This window comes from Pteropus medius, unplaced genomic scaffold (genome assembly GCF_902729225.1).
Source record: "Pteropus medius unplaced genomic scaffold, Ma_sr-lr_union100, whole genome shotgun sequence".
Classification (NCBI taxonomy): domain Eukaryota; kingdom Metazoa; phylum Chordata; class Mammalia; order Chiroptera; family Pteropodidae; genus Pteropus; species Pteropus medius.
In genome coordinates, this window is record NW_024351730.1 from 35,765,008 (window position 1) to 35,790,902 (window position 25,895).

A 25,895-nucleotide genomic window follows, 5' to 3' on the forward strand; every position below is an offset into this window, starting at 1 on the left:
ATCCCTTCATCATGAGTTCCAGAAATATTTGGTGATTTCCTGGAAGGACTCACAGAACTCAGAGGCAGTTGTACTCATGACTATGGTTTATTACAGTGAAAGGACGCACAATAAGATGAGCATGGGAAAAGACACATTGGCAGAGTCTGGAGGAATACATGCACAGGATTTAGAATGTCCTCCCTTTTGGGGAGTGACACTGAGAATGTGCTCGTCCTCCAGCAGCTTAATGTAGGAACACATTTGCAGTGTTTCTGCCCAGGAAAGCCTGCTATAACCTCAGTCCAATATCTCTGTTGGGAACTGGTCATAGTCACTTTCTGCCTGTGTGATCAGCCCCAGTAATAGAAATTCCAGATTCCCAAAAGGAAAGCAGATATTCAGGCTGGTATTTTGAATTCAGTGTCTCAGGCAAACAAAACAGCCTTGTCAGTGTAGAGAACTTCAAAAGCCAAATCCCTAGGCACCAGCCAAGGGCCAGTGCTGTAGCAAGTCCATCTTAAGAGCAATATTAGACCTGCTGTGTTAATTCTGTCCTATACATTTTACAGTGCCAATATGTAGGGGCAGTAGAACACAGCAGAATTTTGAATGAAAAAATATGATAAAGAACATCAAATAATGATTATCTTCTGTTATCAGTAAAAGAATTATAATAATCTAAGCCTGGTTTTCAAAATTGTTTTCAAAATTTCACTTTTGTTGAAAAGACAGTAGAAATCAAAATGGTTAAACATAACTCAGGAACACACATAACTCAGAAACAGGCTTGTTTGCCTGTTCTCTGCAGCACCCTTTAAAAAAAAGTACATTGTTTTTGTAAACCCAAAACCACAGTGGTTGAGAGAGATGCACATGGGTATTTAACATAGACAGTAGGCCATGGCAAATGTTTTAATAAGTGTTCAAAGGATTAAGGAAGTGTAAGAAAAGGGAATATGAATTCTCTTCAAAAAGATTTAAGAAAGCTCCAGGAGATAGTGACATTTGAGCTCTATCATCCTTAAAGACAGTACAGAGATAGTTCATTCTTGTTACAGAGAACAAATACAGAGAGCTGTGAATGTATAACATTATATACTTTGATGTACTACAATGCGACACAAGAATATACATTATTATATAATATAATGGTATGTTATATTTATATTATACTAAATATTAATTACCATAATATTAATTACAACTGAGGTTAGAAGTATGAACTGAACCAAGGTTGTAAGAGCTTTGAATTCCATACCAAAGGGACCGATTTACTCATTTTCTATCTAAAAAGAAGAACCATCCCATTTGTTATTAAGTAGCAAATTATTTCTCACAATATTAGAAAAATCATGTGACAGCACTGGCGATAATGTTTATCATTTAGGAAATTACAGGGGTTTTAGGAGCTCTGTGCTAAGAACTGTGGAGGAAGACCAAAATATATTTCCTATCATAAATCACACTATCACAATTGGTTCTTTATGTTCCATACGGATCTGATTTTTGTCTCATTACCTATACAAAAAAGAATAATAAAAAAAATTTAGCAAAACCTGACCTGATTGTTTTGGTATGTTTAAACAAATTCCCTGTGGAATCATATTATATTTATTAATAAATATTCCAAATTCATCGTACTGAAATTATTATCTGATACACATATACATTTAGACATTCTAAATAATTTTTTACCCAATCATACTGAAAATTTTCTATTCATATTTTTAGAACCCATATTTGAATATGACTTCCTACATTAATATGACTGAGTTAAAATGTTAAGAAAATCCTGAGAGATTCAAAATGTAGTAATTTATTCTAAATGCTAGGTGCTACATGTACTTATGTCTATAAAAAGGAAATTACCATATATAAAGTGTATAATTACTGTATTAAATATTATCCATTTACTTTAAAATTATCTTTCATTTTATACCTAATTTGTAGTATTTTATGCTTTTCTATCAAGTTTTTTTGTTTCTCTTCAACTGGGACAAGATGTACTTGAGATGGTATTAGAAATAGTTCAGAAGCAAAACTTAAGGAGACCACTTTATTGAGGACATTATTCATGTAAACTATTTTCAAAAATATCAAAGAGCCACTAAAATGGGTCATAGTCTACAAATGATAGATTTGGGTTTTGAAACAAATGTTGCATACTTTCCTTCTTTAAAACCATGCCATTCTGAGGAAGAACTAATTATCTTACGGCTCTAAGTCTACTATTGCCAAATGGTCTCACAGTTAGCAACAGAAGAGAAATGAAGCACAGAGCAGTAAACCTTGGGGATTCATTTGGCCTCTTTTCAAGCCAAGATTGTTCCTATGGTGTCAAACAACAATTAAAGAACCTGAAATTGAAGGTGACTCAGAAAAGGGCAAACTGAAAAGTGTAACTCTTTCAATCAGGTCATCCACATCACAGTAAAAGAATAACCAGAACATAGTGTAAAAATAAGAAGAAAGGGACATTTTAAAAAGCTGAGATAAATAGGTAATTATCCTTATGGATATGTGGAGAAGTAGAACAAATACTGGCATTATAAATACTATGGACCTTTGCTAACTACCTATGTAATCTTCAGAAGTCATATTTTCTATCTCTAGGCCTCAGTTTCCTCACAAATAAAATAAGAGAGAATTGGATTCTTAAGCTTTTTTTAATGCTAACATTCTATAAATCTTTATATAAAATTACATTTTTTTTTCACAAATGTAATTTAATGTAAGCACCATAAGAAATATACCTTGCCAACCTTGGCCCAGCACATAGTATAGGGCCTGGCACACAGTAGGCATTCAAAAGAGTATCTGTTGAATGAATGAATGAATGAATGAATGAGCCAGAAAATAAAAGCGAGGGTGAGTGGGTTTGTTGAATGACTATGAGTAGAAGGATAGCATATGCTAAAACAGACATTGCTGCCTGGACTTAATTTCTCCTTCCTCTTTAATATAAACTGAGCCCTGATGGTAGGCAGGGTGGGTAAAAAGAGAATCACTAGGAAATTTCAGAATGTCTCAGAGATTTGCACGCCCCTGGTTAGGAAAGTGGTTTGAAGTACTTAAGAATAAAGAATATTCTTTCTGACCAGTTCTCTGCCATACAAATAACCCTAGACCTTCAAGCTATCATCGGATTGCTATTTCATGAGGAGCAGTGCCTAATGTTTCCATGGCTACAGTTTCAAGATGAATAAATCAGGGAACAATATCATTAGAGTTAACATACAGTATTTAATTTCAAAATATATTATCCCAACTTATACATCCTGGCTAACCCACGCCAAGTGTAGCCATAGAATATATTTAATTTGCTCCTTCTTACTATAACAAATCACTGGACTAGCTTGAATGAAAATCTATATCACCTGACTGTTGAAAGATGTTATATTGTTATCAGATCGGGAGGATAAAAATATACCAAAAATAGTTATAACTATGTCTTCTTAATGTTCAGAGATTTCCAAGAGAGATTCAATTTCCAGAAATTCATGATGCAAATGCAGTTAGAGTAGATGCTAAGGACATATGGAAATTGTCATTTTATTTTCAGGTAGGTCTTTGGGTTTGAGAGGACAATTAAATTACATTATGTAACATTGATCTATCAGATGAAAATTTAAGCCATGGTATGCTTTCTGACTTGTAGTATGAGACTACACATTTATTTTTCTGTTCTGTTTTTCTATTCCTAGAAATTAATAATGAAAGAAATAAACACATTTAATAAAGTAAGATCTCCAGAAGTAGATTTTGACACAATCTAATTTGTTTAATATCAAGCCTTCAATATTGTTGCTCAGACAATATAGAGTTAGTTGTACATTATGAATACTATATTTAAAAGTGGAAAATTTTAATAGATATGCTGAAATCTATGCCAGTTTACAAAGTAATAATTATTAAAAATATAAAATATCTAGAGCAAATCTTAAATAATGCACTCATACTGGAACCGGTGACTTTAATATTTTAGAAAGCTCTTAAAATAATTGAGGGAGATTTTTAAAGAAAAACACCGAGACACTATTTTAATGTAGGCAAAGGTTACAGTTAGTGATACAGTTCTTGAGTTGAAACTGATTAGATAACAAAGCTCCATATTAAAATTGAGAAATTTAAAACTCAATTTTCTCAAAAGAAAATATCAGTATTTTAGAGCTAAAAGAGATATTCAAGGCTGGTCCAATTTTCTAATTTTGGGGGGTGGGGAAAGTGATCTCAGAAGTTTAGGTAATTTCCCCAAGATCAGTGAGAGAAAGGAACCAATTAATTCCATTCGTTTTTCTTCTGAATGAATTTGAATTCCAAATATTAGAGTTCATATGTTAATACCATATTTATAAAAGGCAGTAAATAAATACCTATTTTATAAGAATTGTGGATATAAAAAGTTTTACAGGACAGACATTTCACTTACTGTCACATTCTTTTTACATTCTACTGAGAAGAAATAGCCAGTACATAAAATAATAAGTAAATAAATAAATAAATAAGAAGAAAAAATATGTTTTGGTGATAGGTCTCAAGCAGGATTAAAATTGATTGACATGACAGTAAGTAACTTGATGTCTATTTTAGATTCAGTGTTCAGAGATGCCTCTGACACGATACATTTAAACTGAGGTTTTGAATGGCAAGGAGATAACTCTATAACCCCATGAAGACTGAGGGGGAGATTATTATAAGAAGGGAACAGCTGCTATAAAATTTCTAAAGTAAAAAGGATTCAGATTTTGAGGATATGATAAAAGCGAATCTCAAATTTGTGACCATTAATTTAAACACAACTGTCTGTTTTTCTCCAGCAACACATTGTTAGTTGTTAGGTGTAGTTATACCTCATGTAGATGATATCCAGAGTCTAGGCTTTGCTAGGGGAGTATAACAGAGGAAGAAATGAACTGAAAAGTTGAAACATTTTATATTATTCTCATGATTATCATGGGCCTTGGACTCTAAACTGAAAAAGAAGGAAATTAGAGGAAAACTGAACTAGAAAGTAGTAGGCTCAAGTGACTGAAGATCTCCATAAGCCTGAATAATTTTTGAATGACAAGTTTAGATTAATAGTGAGAAACTCCCAAAAACATCTGAACATTTTTGTTAGTTATAAATAGCAACTCTAAGTGTCATCTGCAAGGCATTATTAGCAATACAAATTCAAAAAAAGCTTTGGGAAAGATAATCTGTCTTAGAAAAATGTCACCAGTTTTGTGCTTTAGGCACTTCTCATGAAGGTGGCACGTAAGGTGGAAAACTTTTATTCGAAGTATTTAATTACATATCCTTGGGCAGTTTCTTTTAACCTTATGGACTAATGGTCTCACTATAAGAATGATGGTCCTTTCAATCTCCCAAGTCTAATGTATTCAAGAGTCTCTTAAAATCTTTTAGCTAAAATACCAGAAGTTACTCAAATCTCTTTGTGTATAAGCATGTATGAACAAATATGTTAGCACCAGATTTGGGAGAGGGGAGATGTGCTAGTTCTACTAGAAGGTTTATTCTTAAAAGAAATGACACACCTACAGAGAGTGAAAATAGAGAAGAGAAAAACGTCTGTTAAAAAGATGGCAACTTTAGAATACAGAGCATATAGATATCATTATACCTGAAATCTCAAACTCTTCTGAAAGACTGAGTTGGAGAAAGCTGCTTTTTATAATTTACATCAATGGTGAAGAAATAACCTTTATATGCATACTGGAGAATAAAAGGATAATAGATTCTTTGGTGTGAAATTATTTTAATAGCTAAAGTAATTATTTTCCTCTACTATCAAATGTATACAAATATTCCTGTGTCTATAAACTTTGGGAATAAGGAGTCTTAGTGCTTTCTAAAACATTTGCTTGCTTAGATAAATCAAACAAATGATAATAAACACAACTTATTTCACTAAAAATATATGCAAGTCATAGTACTCACATTAATATAGAGATTTGAAAGGCAAGTAATTAACAAGATAACACTGCACACATTTTGTTGCTTTTGAAAGCCAAAAAAAAATGCATATAGATATCTTATTATTAAATCCTAATTACTCTCTTCACCTTTTTTAAGTGCCTAAAAATGTGCCCTATAAAAAATCTGGTAATGCAAAGATCAAGGAAAGCAGTTAATATATCTCCACACAGGTCTTGCTCTGGTAGAAAAGCTGTCATTGCTCTTTACACTCAAAATCAGATATTGGAGGAAAAAAATATTTGAATACATTTTGAATATATTATTTTGTTTAAAAAAATGGAAGCACAAACCTACTGTACTAATTTTTAGTGAAATAACAAAGTGATATTATACATGATAGTCCACCTTTATCACTGGTTTAGCTTTCCGTGATTTCAGTTACCTATGGTCAACTACAGTCCAAAAATATTAAATAGAAAATTCCAGAAGTAAACAATTTATAAGTTTTAAATCGCAGGCCATTCTGAATAGCATGATGAAATCTCCAGCCGTCCCTGGTATGTGAATCATCTCTTGTCCCCATTTCCAAGCTGTATACCCTCCCTTCCTATTAGTAACTTGGTATCCATCTTGGTTATCATTGTTCTATTTTTTCCTCCTTTAATTTATTAATGTGGCAAATTACATTAATTATATTTATTAACTTAATTTAATTTTATTATTAGTTATTGTAGTTAATCTCCTACTGTGCCTAATTTATAAATTAAACTTTATGTATGTATACATAGGAAAAAACAGTATATGGTGGCATACTTCGTTTTATTACACTTCACCTAATTGTGCTCCACAGATATTGCTTTTTCATCAACATTGAGGGAAAAACCCCCACAAGCAAAAAGATTATGACTTGCTAAAGGCTCAAATTATGGTTAGCATTTTTTAGCAATATAGTATGTTTTAATTAAGGTATGTACATTGTTTATTTGGACATAATGCTATTGCACACTTAACAGACTACAGTATAGTATAAACATAACTTTTACATACCCTGGGAAACCAAAAAGTTTGTGTGACTCCCTTTATTACAATATTTGCTTTAATGTGGTGTTCTGGAACCCAACCTGCGATGTTTTTGAGGTATGCCTGTGTCCAGCCAGGTGCAATCCGCAGATTCAAGCATCCACTGGGAGTCTTAGAACATATTTCCCACAGATAAGGGGAGACTACTATATATGGAAACACACTCACATGTAAACATATTAACTCAAAATAATACAATCATCGTTACTAGATTATAAACTCTATGAGGGTAAGCATTATTGTCTGTTTTCATCTTTGCCTATTTCCCTAGAGCTTCAAAGAGACTCTGGCACAGGGCTGATGGTCATGTACATGTAACCCACATAGCCATCATGAAATGCACAAATAGTTAATCCCCATAAGCTGTAGCAACCTTCAATGATGTGTAATTGTGGTAAACATGGGATATAATAGAATTTGTTTTTGTATCACGGTGGTTTCCTTTTTACTTTCTTACCGTTTCCAAAGAGTAAACATATTCTTCTGGAAGCAAGAAGCACATAAATTCCTTCTATCACTTCAGTGAAGGAGAGGACATAGAGGTAGTTTAAGAAACTGTTGGCCAGAGAAACTACAGACACAGCAAAAAGAGGGCAGCATTGAGAGGTGTCCCTAATAAGTAGAATGAGACACTCATTTTGGATAACAAGTAAGTAGCAGTAAGTGTTTTGCAAAGCCCCTTCAGCAATGTAATTCATAAAGAGTCATTACTGAGAGAGAAGTTTGAGGAAATGAGATGTTGAGATTTCTACAAATAATAGCAAGCCTGATAAATGAAGATACATCTTAATGCAGACAACCATGAGTGGAGAAGTGTTTGTAACTCAGGAAAAAGGATGAACAAAATGTGGACCAGATAAGCAGGAAGAAAAAGTTAAAAAGAAGTATTGTCTAGCTTTTCTTGGATTTTTATCAAGAGATTCTGCTTAACATGAAGGAGTTGACATTATTAGTATCAGTAGCAGAAACCTATCGAACATCATTTAGAATCAATTGTCTGTATAATCCTATATAACTTTACCATTTTATAAACTGGTGTTATTCTCAATTCATAGATTCCAGTCATTCACATGATTTATTTTAATTGAATTTAATTTATATTAATAAATTTGCATATGTTACTTTACTTTTCATCCTGAAATAATCATTGTCATCTTGGTAGAAAGGAGAAACTGTCCAATTGATAATAGTGTTCTAAGGGATATTCTGATATCAACAATTTTTTTCTTACAAAGTCTCTGTCACTGATTATTGCTTAGACATTTGTTAGAAAAACATGATGACACACTTTCTTTGGTGTTGTTAAAAGATACAGTGTGATAAAATGCTGAAACTCTTAATATTGTAAATTAAATTTTAAATTTAAAATTTTTGTTGATTTAACTTTAATAAGAATAAATGAATATCATCTGATTGATTGCTAAAGCCAGTACCACATGCACAATTTACAAATAAATTAATATAGTACAGATTGGGTAGAACTCTTTAGATACATGAATAAATAGAAAAGTAAATATTTCATTCATTCAATAAATATTTAACTACTGATTTAGTATTGACTGTGTTCCAGGCACTATTTGGGCAATTGGGATAATTTAGAAAACATAACAGCAATCCCTATCTTTGTGAAACTTAAATACTAATGAGGAAAGATAGATAATACATAATAATAAATTTATACAGTATGTTAAAAGATTTTAAGTATCCCTGGAGGTGAAGGAGGCAGTAGACTTCAATATTAAATAGGATGATAAAAGTAGACTTCATTGGGAAAGTAAGATGTAAGCAAAGACTTGAGAAGCTGTGGGAGTTGGTCATGCAGAGATCTAGGTGAAGAGAGTTCCAGCGAGGTTAGAACCTAATACAAAAGCCTATGGTAAAAGAATGCCTAACAGAACTATGTACTATCAAAAGAGCCAGATTCTGTAATGGAGTGATGGGAATGGGACTTATAATAAAAAATGGGAGTCAGAATTTGTAGACAGATAGATTGATTAATAGCCATATTCTAGCTATTAATCCTCTCATACTACTCTAATGCATTCTCTTTTTATGCTTCATGATAAGAATATTAAAGATCGCTTACTAAATAGATTAATGATTCAATTACCTTAGAATAACCAAGGAATAATTTTTCAAATATTTCACAATGCCACGATCCATGCATTAAATACTAAGCCCGTTCATATCTCTTTAAAGTCACAGTTGGTTTGATGTTTACTGCCACAAGAGAATTCTAAAGCAGTACACCTTTCATTGACAATATTTAGGGATACTTGTTTTCTGAAAATGGGTCTTTAACTTCCTATTTAAGAATTATATTAACAAGTAGAGGTTGTCAGAAATAATATTGCATAAAGCCTTAGTAGAAGTTCTATGTTGTTGATTAGTCTCCTATCTGAAATAGAAGGGCACCATCACAAATGACCTCCCATCTATGAACATAAGTAACACTGGAAATACACCAGTTTTAAGGCAAACTTCATTGTATCTAAGCTCATAAAATATGAGGACCCAAGTCCCTGGAGCAAAGGAGTTTAACTTATGCAGTATATCAAGATGAGAACTGCTGGAAAACTGCAGGCATTGACGTACTATACTTGTTTAATATGTTAGCTAGCCTAGAGCAACGATAATCAGAGACAAGCTCTATGAAATGTTATTTGTGCCACATACTCACATTAATTTTCTTTTAATCTTTATATGCCTCAAGAAATATTTCAATTGAATTTTACATTTTTCCTCAAGAAATCAGAAACTCTGAAATCCAATCTCTTTAACTTTTTTCACTGTTACTTCCAAATCCTAAATGAAATCAAAACCAAGAATTTAGCTTGCATTTACTTTTTCAGTATGTAAAAATGATATGGTTTAGGCAAACTTGAATATAATTCTGGAATTAGGCTTACTCATGTAATGCGTTACTCAATCATTCATCTGTTAAACACATATTTATCTAATTCATATTATATATTTATTTCAATATAGGTAAAACATAAAGTTGTAGTTACTTTTGGAGGCAGTATGTGTAGTAGTTGCAAAAGAAGCTCTGTAGTCAGATATTCTGGGTACAATATTCCTTCTAACTGTGTCTCCTTAGATAAGTTAATTAACCTCTCTTTGCCTCAATTACCCTATGACAAAAATAGGAATTAATAATGATGTCTACAACATGTGTAATTGTGAAGAATAAAGTAACTTATGAAAAGTGCTTAGCATAATGTCTGTCATCTAGTACCAATTCAACAAATATATACTGTTTCTGTTATATACTTATATGTACATTTAAAAGTATCCTATGGTATAGTTACATTATTACTTAAGAAATGCAGGATGATTCGCCATTTTTAAAACATGAGAACTTCAGCAATGAACAATGAACAAGGAAATCGCTGAAAATAATGACAAATCTTGGTTTTTGAGAAGGAGATGAAGAACATTTTAAAACTCCCAGGTAATAGATTACAGATATTATGGTATAGAGTTTCAAAAATGATTAAAAGTACTAACTTTAAAAAGAAAAACAAAGTTTGATAAATTTTTATATTTGGCTGTTTTTTGTCTTTGTAGATTTTAGCCCAAATCTTGTTGAACTTCAAAATTTTCCAACAAATGCACTACAAATCTCTTTGTGATATAATTTCGACATAGTGTAAAAAATATATATAAGGACAAAAACAGAGCTCAAGGAATCACAAAACAGATTTAAATATGTTTACTAACTTTAAAGGGAAACTGGAAATTATATGTAAAAGTGAATTCTTACAGTTTTTAAGTAGATTTAGCAGCCTTGAAATTTCTGAATTTCTAAGTCTGTTCTGTAAACCTATACTAGTCATAGATCTCATACTCACAAAATGAATCCTAAGCAGGGCTTCAGTTAGAAATCCATATCTACAACTAAAGATTTGTTATCAGCAAAGTAATTGAAACGACACTGAATTTAAAGTCTGTGCAGCAAGCTGATAGATGAAAAAATAGATATCCAAGTTAAGGAAACCAGAATTTAGGAACTGAATAAGGTTGGCAATAGGTTTATCAAATGCTGTTCAAACTTAGAATTTCTTAACTTCTTGAGTAGTTTCATCAGTCTCATTGAGAAGCCATATAAGATAGAAAATTGCATAGCAAGAAGCTGTAAGAGAACCAATTTGTCTTTCTTAAAATTAAAACATAGCATAGATATTAGATTTTAAAACTCTCCAGAGATTATCAGGTACTACTCTCTTTACCTTCCCACCCCCACATCATTTTCTGGGTAGGAAAACCAAAACCCAGAGTTGAACATTGTCCTCATCCTCCAAGAGTGTGCTTTTCTCCCTCAAAATGATGCACTTGTCTTAGAAAAAGAAATGCAGTGGTAAGAAGCAGAGGCCAGAATTGTTTTACACTCGTGTTCTTTTGGGCCATATACCAGAACTGCAAAATGAAACTAACACTAGCAAGAACTAAAGTGGCACCTCTTATTTTTCCTAAAGAAATAGGTTCAAAAACAGATAGAACAGAACAATTGGATGGTAATTTACAGTTCTGCTCAATGTGGGAAGAACAATTTGGTTTTAGTATGTAATGAGGTTATTATAAGAATTGAATTAATCCAAGAAAAACATTTGGGACAGTGCTTGACACAGCGAATACTTCCAAAATACTTGTTATTTTTATAACTATTGTAATAATTAGTCTTTTATCTGTATAATATCAACAAGAGTAGCAACATCTTAAGCTACTAATAAAAATTAGTGCATGTTGGGGTCAACTGTGGACAAGGCACTGAGCTGTGTTTTATATAAATTCATTTATCCCCACAGATTGTCTCAATTTTACAGCTGAGGAACCTAGGACATAAAGTGGTTAAGGAATGCTGTGAAAGCTATGCAGCGTTTAAGACAATGATTTATAATAGAACTACTAAAACAATTTTGTAAAAGAAAGATAGTCCTGGATGCCGGACCCACTGACCAGAGTTCGAGCCCCAAATCTGCTACCTTTAAGTTAAATTTCTCTGCTGCAGAGCCCCTCATCTGTCAAATGAGGAGGTGGAACTACAAGTTACTTAAAGTTCTTTCTCGCTCTTTCTTGAGCCTCGATAGTCTAGGCTAAATGTAAAAAGTCGCACAGTTATTTGAGGACTTTCAAAAATTAATTTTGGTTTTAACCAATTAAATCATAACTACTTTCTACAGTTAAGAAAAATTATCATAATGAAATCTCCACAGTGCTGGATATGAAATATCTATTTCATCTATTCATTCTATAGTTTTCCATATTGGAAAAGGAAATAAGCCAAATTTAGTGTATTGGATGTTATGGTTTTTTTAGTCTTATAGACTGCTTGCTTACAAGGAAGTAGGGGAAATCTTTATGACATGATAGCAGTTTGGGTAGATTGTAACAGTCACGAATATTTCTCCCTAGGTATACTTTAGACAGAGATGATCTCATACCCTAGTATAGTAACTAGAGATGTTCACACAGATGCCTAAATGCTGTACTGCAAGGGAGTTATGGTAGGAAATTCTGTTTTTTGGGTTTTTTTTTTTTCCCCCCCTCCAGTTAATAGCTTTTCTCCCAAATGCCTTACTAAACTATCTTAATTTAGCACACTGCAGAACATTTGTTTTGGGGTAATTTTTTTTTACTTACAATTCATGGCATTTTGGTTTGGTCTCGTGCTTAATTTCAATCAACAAAAACAGTTTATACTCTCTAGTGAGAAAATACGTATAGTGAGGGAAATATATTTTCCTCAACTATATTCGCCAAAGTATTTTTAAATATGATTTCCTCAAGACATGCTAGATAAATATTATATTTGTACTGTTTAAGAATAATGAAATGGGTTTTTATATCAGTCAAAATTTTGTAAATATTGTATTAATTCTAACAGTCAACCGTTATACACATACATATTTATATATTAAGTAATTTTGCTATTTATGTCTACTTCAAGTCTGAGTAAGATTTTCTCAGTGAATAGAATTTAAACAAACATTTCCCTCCGAATTATTTCAATACATGTTTTAGTGGATGTTACACAAAATATAAAATGCCAAGTATTTTTTCATTTAAAAATGTGGAAATTTGCGATATATATGTAAGTGAGCACAAAGAAGGGGTTGAGTTTTATCGAGATTATTATTTCTTTTGAAAATATTTCTTGTCTTAACTGTTATTGCTTAATTAATTGGGGTGATATTATAGTCTGATATTTCAAAGCAAATTAACCAAGTGACTATCAAAAATAGCCAGCAAAAATCAAGATTGCTATGGTTTTCATAATAGAAACTGGAAATCACAGTTTGCATTTCCCCCTAACAACTTTCCCTACTCAAGCCACCTGACCTTACAACTTAAAGGTTTAGTCTTACTCTACTACTCAGATTAATTTCTGCCCTTAGTTAGGGCTTTATGCCTCCCAGGTCATACCTCAATAATTCATACCCTAGATGTAATAGGTGAATATCACTATACCTTAGATCATTTAACTTCTTCCACTGAGACACATTCTTGCCTAATGCATATGGATAATCCTCTTAGATCATTATTCCTTGCCCATATGGCTCCCAAATTCTCACCATCAGATTTTCTGACTCAGTTCTTTAACCTCAGTTCTTTCAATAATTCAGTGCCCAAATATGACCAAGCTTTTTACATAGTTTATACAACATATATCTACCCTGGCAAGTTTATCTTCTAGCCCCTATTCCATCTAATCAGGTATGCTTTTTCTCAAAGTCCTGACACCCAGCTCTTCAAGATCCCTGTTGTCTTGAAGAAACATCATGACCCATGCATAAGTTCTATATTACAATAAATTTGTATTCCTATGTATAGAACACATCAAACATTTTGATTGCTATGAATTTAAAGAAACTTGACCATAAATGAATAGATGAACTTGATATCCAGACTTTTAAAATATTGGTTTAAATTTGCTTTTGTACTTATTAGTTCTGATTGTCAGAGCACATAATTTAAAATTTATAAGCTTCAGTTTTCTCCTTTGAACAAATAAGTTTAAAATACTTTAGTTTCTGCTTCTATTCATAAAGAAGTAGTGGCCATAAGACTTGCCCTCTGTTGTAATAATTAGAAAACTAGATGAAAGTTATAAAACAATCATCACACACTGAAAAACAGACAGAGAAGCTCTATAATACCTGAAAAAAGAGAAAGAAAGGGAATCTTACAATACCTGGATTTCTATCTGGAGAAAAATGTTGGATCATGGTGTGTGGAGGACAACCCAAACAGAACTTCAGAATTTTAAAATTTTGTAGTTGAAGAGACAAAGATGTTAGTTTGGAGTGAACAGAGCAGCTAGAATTTTTGAGCAGATTACCATAAAGAAGGGAAATACAAAGAGAAATAACTCTAGAAATCTGTATAGGTGTTTCCCTGACAAATTTCTTTGAATAGTAATCTTCACATATGTAGAGTGAAATTTCACATGAAAAAGAATAATTACCAGAGAAACCTAAATAGAATAATTCCCAAACCTTTTATGGGTGTGGAAATCTTTCAAATTCCCATCAGCCAGATTAGTGAACTCTCATTGAATACATAGGGTACTCAATCAAGAGCACAAAAGGGTCAAGTTTTAGTAATAGGGATAACTCTAAAAATGACATCCTACCCATTCTTTTTTTTTAAGCAAGCCTCAAAAACATCATTCTGATATACAAGTAACTTAACCATCTCCCAGACCAATTCTAATTCCTTCTAAAGGAATAAACAAAATCTAGCATTTAACAAAATAAAAAACAGTATCTAGGAATCAATCAAAATCACTGGACATAAGAAGAAATAAGATAATGTGATTTATAACCAGGAGAAAATTCAGTCAACAGAAACAGACCTGGTAATGACAGATGACAGAATTAACAGACAAGAAGTTCCAAATACTATTATAAATGTAAATGTGTCAAGGAGTTAAAGAAAAGTATGACTATAATGAGAGAAATAAAAAACAATATATCGAAATTATACTTCTAAAAACTAAAACTTAGATACCTGGAATTAAAATTTACCTGAGTGGGATTAATAGTAGATTAGACACTGAAGAAGATAAGGTCAATGAACTTTAAGATGTAGCAATAGAAAATATACAAAATGAGGCACCAAGAAAAGAGAAAGACTTTTAAAAAAGTAAACAGAGTGTCAGTGGCAGATGACAAGCCATTTAACATTTAATCTGAGTCTCAAAATTAGATGGTGGGAGAAGCAGGGAATAGAAAACTTAAAGAAATAATGGCCAAATTTCTCCAAAATTTTATGAAAGCAATACCTACTTTAAAAGGTTGTCATGAGTATCAAATGAGAAAATGTGTGTAAAAAACATTTTTACTGTGTTTCCTTGTTTGTCAATATGAATATTTTTCATTGTTTATGAATATTTTCTAAATAATTTGCATTCTTCAAATAAAAGGCACAAAATAGGGGTATTTTGTTCAAATTAATCTTATATTCAGACATATTATATATGTGTAGTAATTATAATAAAAATTAAAATAAGAAGAGGAAAAAGAAGATAATTACTATTGTAGGATATGCCGTGCCTGGCCTTTTGCTAAGTGCTATCCACATATTATCTAGCTTAATCTTCATAGCGACCACATGCAGTAGCTACTAAATTTATTATTATTTTTCAAGTATAAAAGATAAGATTAGGAAATATTATATAATTTATTAGAGAGTACACAGAAGAAAGTGGCAAACCAGAGCTTTCTACCCACATCAGTTTGAATTCAAAAGTACATCATTATGTAGCTTCCCATATCTTAAAAGTTATGATCATGAATGCTACTATACAATTTATTTTTAGACTACACTGCCAGGTTTAAGAAATGTTCTAATGTTTTGTATCTTTTTAATATAAAATTCAAACTCTTCAAAATGTAATCTGTAGATGTAGATAGTTTTCTCTGCTCAGAAATCAGGCTATCATTTGTTTACAAAATTAACTTGTTTGCCGGGTTGATTCTAGGGCCTTTTCTATAGTCATGAGAGTAATGGTTTATTTTTTAAAATGAAATAACCTTAGTTAATATTTGTCTTCATATGCTTTTGTCTAAATGATTTGAGAAATGAATTTTATACATGAAGAGAGAGCGTTTAAAAAAACCTCTTGAAAACATTTAAACATAAACGCTGTCAGCAAATGTGAAGATTTTTATCTAATAAATTATTTTCCTTATAACTATGAATACTTGTTATTGCACTCTAAATGTGCTGTTTAACACAACAGCAAAAACAGTAACAATCTTAAATTCCAAAATATAAAGCTAGAAATACAATGATTAAGTCAGGCGTATCTTTCTTACAGGTCAGTTTTCTTACCAGATGCATTAGTGATAACGCAGAATATATAGTTATGTGCTATTCCAATTTTCATCAGAAATAGGGACTTTTATTTAAATCAAAATTATTAATGATAATATGAAAAATTGTTACACTTGTATTTTGTAAAGCTCTGTCAAATAATTTAGAGGCATGTAAAAATTTACAATAAAAATAAATCCCAATATTTATTTATTTGTATTCTTTTCGATTTTCTCCTGATAGCATTTAAAAAACAAAAAGAAGAAAAGAAAATGCAATTTAGGTATAGGCTAACTTATGAGAATATATAAGTCCTCATTTATATATATCTTTGCTATTTTAAAATTTACCCCCAGTTCCCAAAAACTGCTATCACAGTAAGCATTTGCTTAAAGAACTAGTCCATACTCCTTCTCTTGAAAGACTTCACAATTTGGTCAATTTGTCAGTCTTATTTTTCTACCATTCCTTTTGGCCCAATTCACAATACATGCCAACTAAACCACACATGTTTCCTAGACCTTTTAGAGCTGTGCTTCTCAAAATTTAATGTGCATGTGAATCACCTGAAAAATTTGTTAAAATGTATATTCTTATGAATCAGGTCTTGGGTGGAGTCTGGGAGTCTACATTTCTAGTGAGTTCCCAGGTGATGATATGTTGCTATTCCAGGCACCACACTTTGAACAGTCAGGTATTTAGAGTACTGCATGCTGTTCTCTTCCTGCACTCCCTCCTCAGTCTCTAAGACTGTCAAGATGCTGTCCTCCCTCCCCTGTGGCCTTCTGTGTATATGTCTGTTCACAGGCTGAATGAACCTCTCTCATCTCATGATCAGAGAAAATTTTGTATACCTGACATCATTCTCCTGAAGTTTTACCTTCATTTGTATGTAACCAATGATCTAAACTTTGAGAGGACTATTTATTATTTATTTTGATATCTCCAATATCTAGCATGATGTCTGGCCCATAATAAGTATACAATAAATGTATATTGCTGAATAATTAAAGAAAGTGGTTGAGAGAAGGAAGGAAAGTGAATAGAAGGTAAGAGAAATGAAGGAAGGTAAAAACGAAGAATTAGGTACCGTGAGATCACATTTCACTGCAATTTTCAGTTAGCCCTTCAACATACAAAGCTTCCTCAGTAGGGAAAATAACAGGAATTGAAGCTTTCATTGCATTTTACAGAGGAGGATCTTTCCTTATTTTGCTTTCTAAACGTTAGCATTTCTAGGGAAGATAGAGAGATAGACACAGACTAATTTTTTTCTTGTGCCACAAGCACTGTTTTACAATAGGCTTGCTAAAAAAAAGACGAGCTCTTCTCCCATTTAAATTAAGCACAGTGTTTACTGGGGATTTAAAGTGAATCCGTCTCCTTTTAGTGTAGAAAGCAGTTATAAGAGAAGAGAGAGAAAGTCTTTTGTGAGGAGATTATATTCTGAATATTTCCTAGGTGATCAGTGCTGCAAAGGATGCTGCTGCTTTTATTTACCTTACTCATGTTTTGGCCCTGAAATGTTCCAGGTGCAGAGCAGTAGAGTAAGATCTTGCCTATCATAACATATTCTATATGTACTGTTTTCATTTTAAACAGCACCTTTGAGATGGTGTTTTTACCAAGGGTCAAGCAATCATTACAAAAAAAAAAAAGCTTTATATTGTACTTTTACTTATGGTCTTAGGATTTAGCAAGGAATGCATTGAACCACTTCTGAAGACTTACTCGGGTACAGATATTGGCATACATGTGAGATATTCATCTATATTTGAATCTTCTTTGTTAAATGAATTATTTTCTTTTTTTATAAGTTTTGAAATAACTATTACTAATTATTAGTTAACTTCTTCTTTGCCAACAGTAATTTTTTTTTGTTTTTTCTTTCAGGGTTTGAACCTGAGAAGATTGGAGACAGTACAAGGAGGGAGAGAGGTAAGAAAGTCTAAGGGAGAGTGATAGGGAGGAAAAGAAAATGGTTAGTGTTTTAGTGATGCCGTTGGTGATGGTGACATGATGATGATGATGATGATGACGATGATGATGATGATGATGATGATGATGATAATGATGATGGGGATGTAGTAAGAGGAATTTCTTATACATATGTCCCATTCACTCTGGCCAAAGTGCATTTTACATGTTTATGTAAATGTATTATTTATGCCTGTTCCTCTGAAGCTGAAGAGAATACTGTTTCTCTGGTTAGGCAGGCTGTTTCTGTTAAAATGTATTTTTACAACACAGGACTCTCTGGACAAGACTAAAAAGCCTTTTAAAGAAAACATTACTTGTAATAATGGTTTACTGAGAAATTAGCAAAATTCTAACAATGGAAACATTTTATGACACCAGGGATCCTTCATTCTCTTGTGTAAGGCTACTGGTATATGCTACTAGGCTGGTATGCATTCTTAGTGTGAAATTGCTCTGGTGAGACTAGTGGTTTTAGAACTTTATTGTCAATACTAGATGCTTTATAAAGAAGAGAAATTTTTAATAGTAACAAACATAATAACATTGTATACATAATGCATATTTTTATTTTCTAATTCTAATGTGCAAACTTAACCATGATTAAAATTATTTTCATTCTAAATGTATAAATGTTGTACTTTGTGATTTAAATTGTGGGAGTAGAGGAATAATGGAATATTTAATTCAGTAAATTAGTATTTTCTTGTTGCCCAAAAAGTAATTTAATTTTTTGGTGATATTTATATAACAATTTGGGGTGGGGGCAGGGGCAAAAGTAAAGATATTTTGTCTTGCAAAATGAGAAAATGACTCTTCACCTCCCTCCCCAGCTGTGGCTTCTCTTTCCATAAAAAGTTTTCTTCAGTATTAAATATGTGATGTTTTCCTTTTCTTTCCTTGCTGTTATACTTTCAAGTTTTGTGTTTTTCACATTTGGCATTTTAGTTCCTAGTAAAATTGTCATTTAGGGCCTCTTCCCATTTTATTGCTATTTTCCATCCAGATGAATCTGTTCTTTTCGAAGGACATGTAATAGTTGGCTCACATTGGCAGAAGAGCTTAAGAAGGTAAATATTAGATGTTTTTCATGTTGTAAGAGAGCATGGTAATAAGGACATGATCATCAGTAAAAGCAAAGTAGGAGGAAAAACAAAACAAAGTGTACTGTGTAAGGAAGATCTCAGCCACTTACAGTTTTGCAAGGGTAACTACTTTTGCTCAGATGTGACCAAAATGAATCTACTTAGATAAAGAACTTAACTCATCACCTCCTAAATGAAAGTTCACAGCAAAGCAGTATTGCCATAATTTATCTCTGCTGATTCAGTGCCTTTCAAGACATATACAGTTTGGAGTTATCCAGTTTCTCACTGCTGTATCCTAGTTCAATAGCAACTATGTGTTCAAAGAAGGAAAACCTAAATCCATATACTCACATAGTGGCGTTGCTAAATGATAGTGATATTCTTCATTTGTTTTATTAGGATTTTGCTGCTTTTCATGTTATTTTTAAAAGCCTAATTACTGATTTTTACTGAGAAGAGTTGCTGTCAAATAGTATTGCTTATTTTCCCATTTCCTCTTTTATGTGCACTTATGGTTAAGGAACATGTCGATGATGTATTTTAATTTTTTTTTTAAGTTTTTTTCTTAAAACTATTTTGTGGTTTGTGTGGTCAACAACTTAATCACCTATAACTTAATACATACATCTGCATTGAGGGGACAACCTTGATTTGGGCCTTCTCTCTGAGGTTGGTGGAATAATTGTGAGGGTGTCAAGTATAGAAGACATTACTGGGCTATCATTAATTTGATAGCCCAGTAATGTCTTCTATACTTGACACCCTCAATCCTGGAGTAAAATGTAAATGTCAACAATCGAAATTCAAAACAACCACTTCACCTCCTTTCTGGTTAACACAAGATTACTTGAGCATATTTCTTTTAAACATAATACTCAATTTTTCTCGTGATTATAAAGCTTAATATATTTTGTGGTAAGAAATATTAGGAAAATATCAGACAATTAGATGAAATAAGTTGTGAAAATTGCTCTGTTGAGTCTCAGTGGTATGTGATCTATAAACAAATAGTACAATGACTGTCTTAAGAGCCTCTTGATCTCTCTTGCTTAGGGGCCATGATATGTATCTTTATGATTCTTATTTGCTGTGTTCTGTTATTTGTATGCATTACAAATATGTATAATATGTCTCCGATTATGTTAAATTGAAATGTGTGGATTTAGAAAACTCTTATGCAAAATATTCTCTTAGCATCTATCACTCTAATGCTATTGTGATCAAGGACGATTTAATGGCAATGATTACTTCTTAAGAGGAGTTGATTAATTCGAATGACAGATATTCCTATTAGGTGTTGATGAAAGTAATACTAAGGGCCTATTACCAAATATTTATAAGAATATTTAAGAAGTGTAATTTAAAATGTTCTATTTACCAATTTGAGATGACAACAGTTAGACTGTGTGTGGAAAATTGAAGCAGGCCATAATATGCTATTTAGCTAGATCTTAATTACTATTAAAAAGCTTTCTGCTAGGTAAGAAAGCCAGATATGAACATTACACACTGTATAAAAATATAAATTAAAAGTTTTTTTCCTGAAAAAAATACAGATGAGTAGCACCTAAATCATTTGTATCATTGTGAAATATTTGAAAATATATATGTTGTATTTTTAAGTTACATTAATATTTTTGCATATTTATACATGCATACTATGTCTAAATTGAGGTGACTGATTATAATAGCTAATAACAACTTTTTTTAAAAAGGGAGATTAGTGGAGTGCTGTAAAACTGTGGTTAACTGATATTTCTGTATGGTTAAAAACTTCCTGTCTATGGCCATGCCACCCTGAACATGCCCGATCTCATCTGATCTCGGAAGCTAAGCAGGGTCGGACCTGGTTAGTACTTGGATGGGAGACACCCTAGGAATACCAGGTGCTATAGGCATTTTTAAAAAACAAAAAAAAACAAAAACTTCCTGCCTCCGTGGGATCTTATAACTCATAGAAACACCTCAGTGAAAATTTATTTGGTGTGACACATAATAAATCATTATTTTTTTCTCAAGAAATTTCTGTTCTTCCATATAATGCTTTTATAGTTAACTGTGATTAAAGCCAAATTACTGTCAGTTTTCTTAAAATATTATATGCTTTTGTTGCTTTAAATACTATTGTATTTTCCAAAGTACATTTTTTTTTAACTTATTAGTTAAAGGTTCATCTCTGTGTTCATGTGTTTTCATGTGTGCATATGTGTGGGGGCGTGTGTGTGTACACCTTGATTTTTAATGGCAGATTGTTTCTACCTCCACCCTACCTACAATATGATCAACTATCTGTACTCTGGATATCTTATATCACATGATATTTGACTTTATATCATGGGTCAAGAGAACTAATTATTATGGTTGGATATCTAAATCATGGTCAAACATCTAATTTCAGAAATTGCACTGAATTTGGTAAGCTAAGGTGAGAGATAACAGTTAATGGAACTTTTGGAATATGGCTATGTTGTTGGAAGTTATTTAGATTTCAGAACCACAAAGGCAATGGAAATACAGCGCCAGTGTGTAATGATCAAAAATCACTTTTATATAATTGTAAACCTCAGATCTCCCAAAGTGATGAATAGAATAAGCAGAGATCTCTTATTCTATTCAATGTTGCCATTCTTCACCTGTAATTCTGAAGACAAGATTAATATTGATTAATATTGATATGCTTAAATATTTAAATAGTTTTATACTCTTACAAAACATTATGAATATGCTTCTTAAATATCTGAAGGAAAATTAACATTTTAGATAATTTCTAGAAGCATTCCTTAGATACTTAAGCAAAAAAACATTGGAAACATATTTATCCCTTTACTAGAAAAATTTTCTGTTGTGTTCTGGGAATTTTCAGTTGATTATAATTGACCAAGACACTTAAAACAACATTTTTATATGGTGGATTGCAAGTATAAATAGATAGATTCTGACAGACACATAGGAGAAAGTAGACATTTCAAATTATTAAAACAGCTGATTTATGAATGTGTCATTCTCAAGAAAATCATGAGAATGTCTTGCAACCTATCTGTTTTGTAGTCCAGAATGCTTCACTAACTTTCTCTATTAGACTACAGTGTTCTCATTTTTTTTTTTTGCCAAAAACCATAAATAGGAAATTATAGATGATGTGAACTTCTAATATTTAAAGAAATAATTCTTAAGAGACATTTGAAAAAAGTAGACTGGGTATTAAATGTTTAGTTAAATGCTATTTTCTAACTTTACATTTGAATGTATTCATCATTTAAAATGACGATTCAAGATTTTCTATTTATATAAAGTATCACTTGAGCATATGATATTCCTGAAGAAATTATTTTATTGTGATAAATAGTGGAGTTTGTGCCTTTGCTAATAGAGTTGGATAAATTTTTCATTGTTTATCCATTAACAGATTATTTATTTGTACTTTTGAGTTGAAAGGCATTTTTAAATTTGAGCCCCTAAAGGGAGAAAATTCAAAGAATGAGATAAATTATATTTTACATTTCAAAATAACTTGTCTACCTAGAATAGTAGCAGAAGCATATTTCAAGTGGAACAAAAAAAAAATGCCATTGATTTTCTTTCCATTTATAACTTAATCAGAATTATTAAGTGGGTCTGGGTTATTGCTTAAGAAAACTTTCTATTATTTCTCCCAGATCCAACAGACCACCTGAGAGAATTGTTTTTTAAAGGGATAAAAGAAGAAAAATATGTGAGTTCTGAGAATATAACTAAAATTGAACACAGTGTATTGTTCTTGGAAATAGGAGTTAGCAAAAGGTGTTGATGTGCCATTGTTCTCTTAAAATCTAATATTTTATATAATTTTGAAATTATAAAAGATAGTTATGTGTCATAAACTTTGTGCATCAAGTATAAAATCTTCACTAAGAAGCAGATTATAATTACCAGTTATCTTTAATAGTTTTTCTGCAAAACTTCCATTTATATGTTTTCTTTATTGTTTAATATTCAGAATAGATTGAATATTTCTACTTTTGTTCAAATTTAGCTATCTCATTTTTGGTTGCCGTAAAGTTTTGTAGAATAACAGATTCCTTATCACCTCAGTGATGACACAGTTTTTTGGGAAATAGATATCGGCTAATATTATATTCTTCTTTGAGATTCTTATTTTTATACTAGAATTATTCAGTGGTTCACTGCCTATAATTTTGTATTAAGATATATCTGATTTATAGTTTGATTTTGATATCAAGACACCTTTTAAGGACTCGGTAAAAGAATCCCTATTTTTGTTCCCTTATCAGGATTGACAGACAATAAAGTAAAAGATTGTTGTGCTTATAAATGAGTATTTAATTGAAAGAATTATACTTTACAAGACCATAATTATTTCTGTTTCAAAATATTTTGAGAGGATAAAATGAATTATATATGCAAAGCTCTTTGAGCAGTGTCTACCACGTAGGAAGAACCCAATAAATGGCAACAATTACCGTTATTGTTTTTCATGTCATCTGCTCTTTCCTTCATCTTTTCTTCTGTCAGAGACAGTTTGATTGTCACATGTTTGGGAGATTTTACTGTCTACACAGACTAGCTTACATCATAGGAATCAAGGATATCCAAGGCATGTCCTGACATTTCAAGGGTTTTACGTTCTAAACTGGTTCTGATTTACAAATTCCAAATAGGACACCAAAATCTACTTGAAATCCATCATTGAATCTCAAAATTTTTTAATTCCACATTTCTTATTACAGATGAGAGAAAAAAATTATTACCTCTATTGCTTATAGCATTATTTACAGAGAGCACTGCCTAAGACCTATAGGTTTTATAAGCTATTTTTCATATCTTATATATTTTCAGGGTGATCTTCAAAATCTAATTCTATGCTTTTAGACCATTGGCATTCCAAGTGACTATCCAAAAGAAACCTTTTGATTAAGCAAAACTAAGCTTATTAGAGCTACATCAGTAAGAAAGAACACATTCTTAGTAGTATCACAGATGAGGGAGAATCCAAAGGATGTGCTCACCATTTAATTTCTTTCTTTTCTTTTTTTTTTTTTTGGAAATGTTTGATTATGTAGATTAGACGTTTCTAGAGTATAGACATAGTGACAGAACAATATTTCCTAAGAGAAGTAGAAAAAAGAGAAAGGAAAGAAGATCAGAAGTGAGAGGGATTCAGCTTTGGACATACATGAAATCTTCACTGTTGAAGGATAAAAGAAATGTTAGCTATTAGAAATCCACTATGCACACATGCACATGTATATTGAGAGCCACACACAAAAAATATTTACAACAGGTTTAAAGAATAATTTTAACCCTAGTGAACTCCATCAAGCAACAAAGTCAACAATCACATTCATGACAAACTTCCCCTAAATGAACTCTGCAATTTTGGATTGTACTGGGTGGAATTATGCCAGTTAGAGACATAGGCACATGAGTTAAAATATAAAGAAGAAATGGATCTTTAGAATCAAATAGATTAAGAAGACCACATGGAAATTTTGCTTAGGATACCTCCTGTCTCAAAAACCTTGACCTAAGACCAGGTTGGGAGCCTGACAAATCTCTAACTCCAAGGAAAATGAAACTAAGTAGAACCAACCAAAACAAGATTGAGAAAAGTCCGTATAAGGTTTTGAAAGATTACTGGAGGTAACTGTCTAAAGGACATCAGTCTGACAAAAACTTTTGAACTCATGAGTGCTTGGAATTAGATCTCTTCTTACCGACTCACAAAGGAAAGTCATGAAAATAGACCAACAGTAGTTTTGCAGGTAAAAACATCTAGGATAAGAGTTTTCAAATTTGTTTAGATGATAGAAGAATTACTTAAAAAGCATTCTTATCCCAAGAAGGCAGAAACTCTGCATTTGGGAGGTTAACAAAAAGAACTTGGAGTTTAGATCCTGTGCGGGGTTTAGTTCTCTATTGCTGTCAGAATGACTACTGAATAAGAGACATCAGCAGCCTCAGAGGGACATGTGTCAAGTAGAGGAGCTTAAGTCAGGCTGTACAAGGGTTTCATTGAAACATGTATCTCCAGTTTTTGACTATTGACCACACACACACACACACACACACACACACACACACACACAACACAAAGCAAAACTAAGGTTTTTAGACCTACTGCAATTAAAAAACAAACAAATAAAAACAACACTAAATTAACAAAGTTTTAGTAGGTCTCTAAATGGAGAGGTTAGGGGAGAATATTTAAAGAGTGCTAAGGACCAGGAAGGATTAATTAAAGGCAAGTCTTGTAAAAAAGATAGATTAGGCAGACTTTATAACACCATAGCTTTGCACTGATGTGAACAACAGGTAAAATGAGTGAAGAGTCTGACTTCAGGGTTCTGAAATGTAACATTTTCTTCATTTATGAGTTCTTTTACAAAATATTTTGATATAAGTAAGACTTTCTCATTTTTAAGTGGATTTTACAAATTGAAGGCTAAGAAGGATTAATGTAGGACTTATTTTCTAATCAATATGAATTATGATATCTGGTTTTTATAAGGAATATATTATTTTTAGAAT

At 31.9% G+C, this 25,895-nt stretch overlaps 1 protein-coding gene and 1 non-coding gene across 2 annotated transcripts in view; both read left to right on the plus strand.

Moving 5' to 3' along the window:
- Window positions 1-25,895, plus strand: part of CCSER1 (coiled-coil serine rich protein 1) — a 1,118,997-nt gene that overhangs the window by 740,845 nt on the left and 352,257 nt on the right. Inside the window, exon 10 of the mRNA XM_039845718.1 lies at window positions 18,196-18,240. Coding sequence (XP_039701652.1) covers window positions 18,196-18,240 — 45 coding nt within the window. The remainder of the gene's footprint in view (window positions 1-18,195; window positions 18,241-25,895) is intronic.
- LOC120588581 (5S ribosomal RNA) lies at window positions 21,147-21,265 on the plus strand. The gene has a single exon (XR_005649262.1). It is a non-coding gene; the product is annotated as a 5S ribosomal RNA (ribosomal RNA).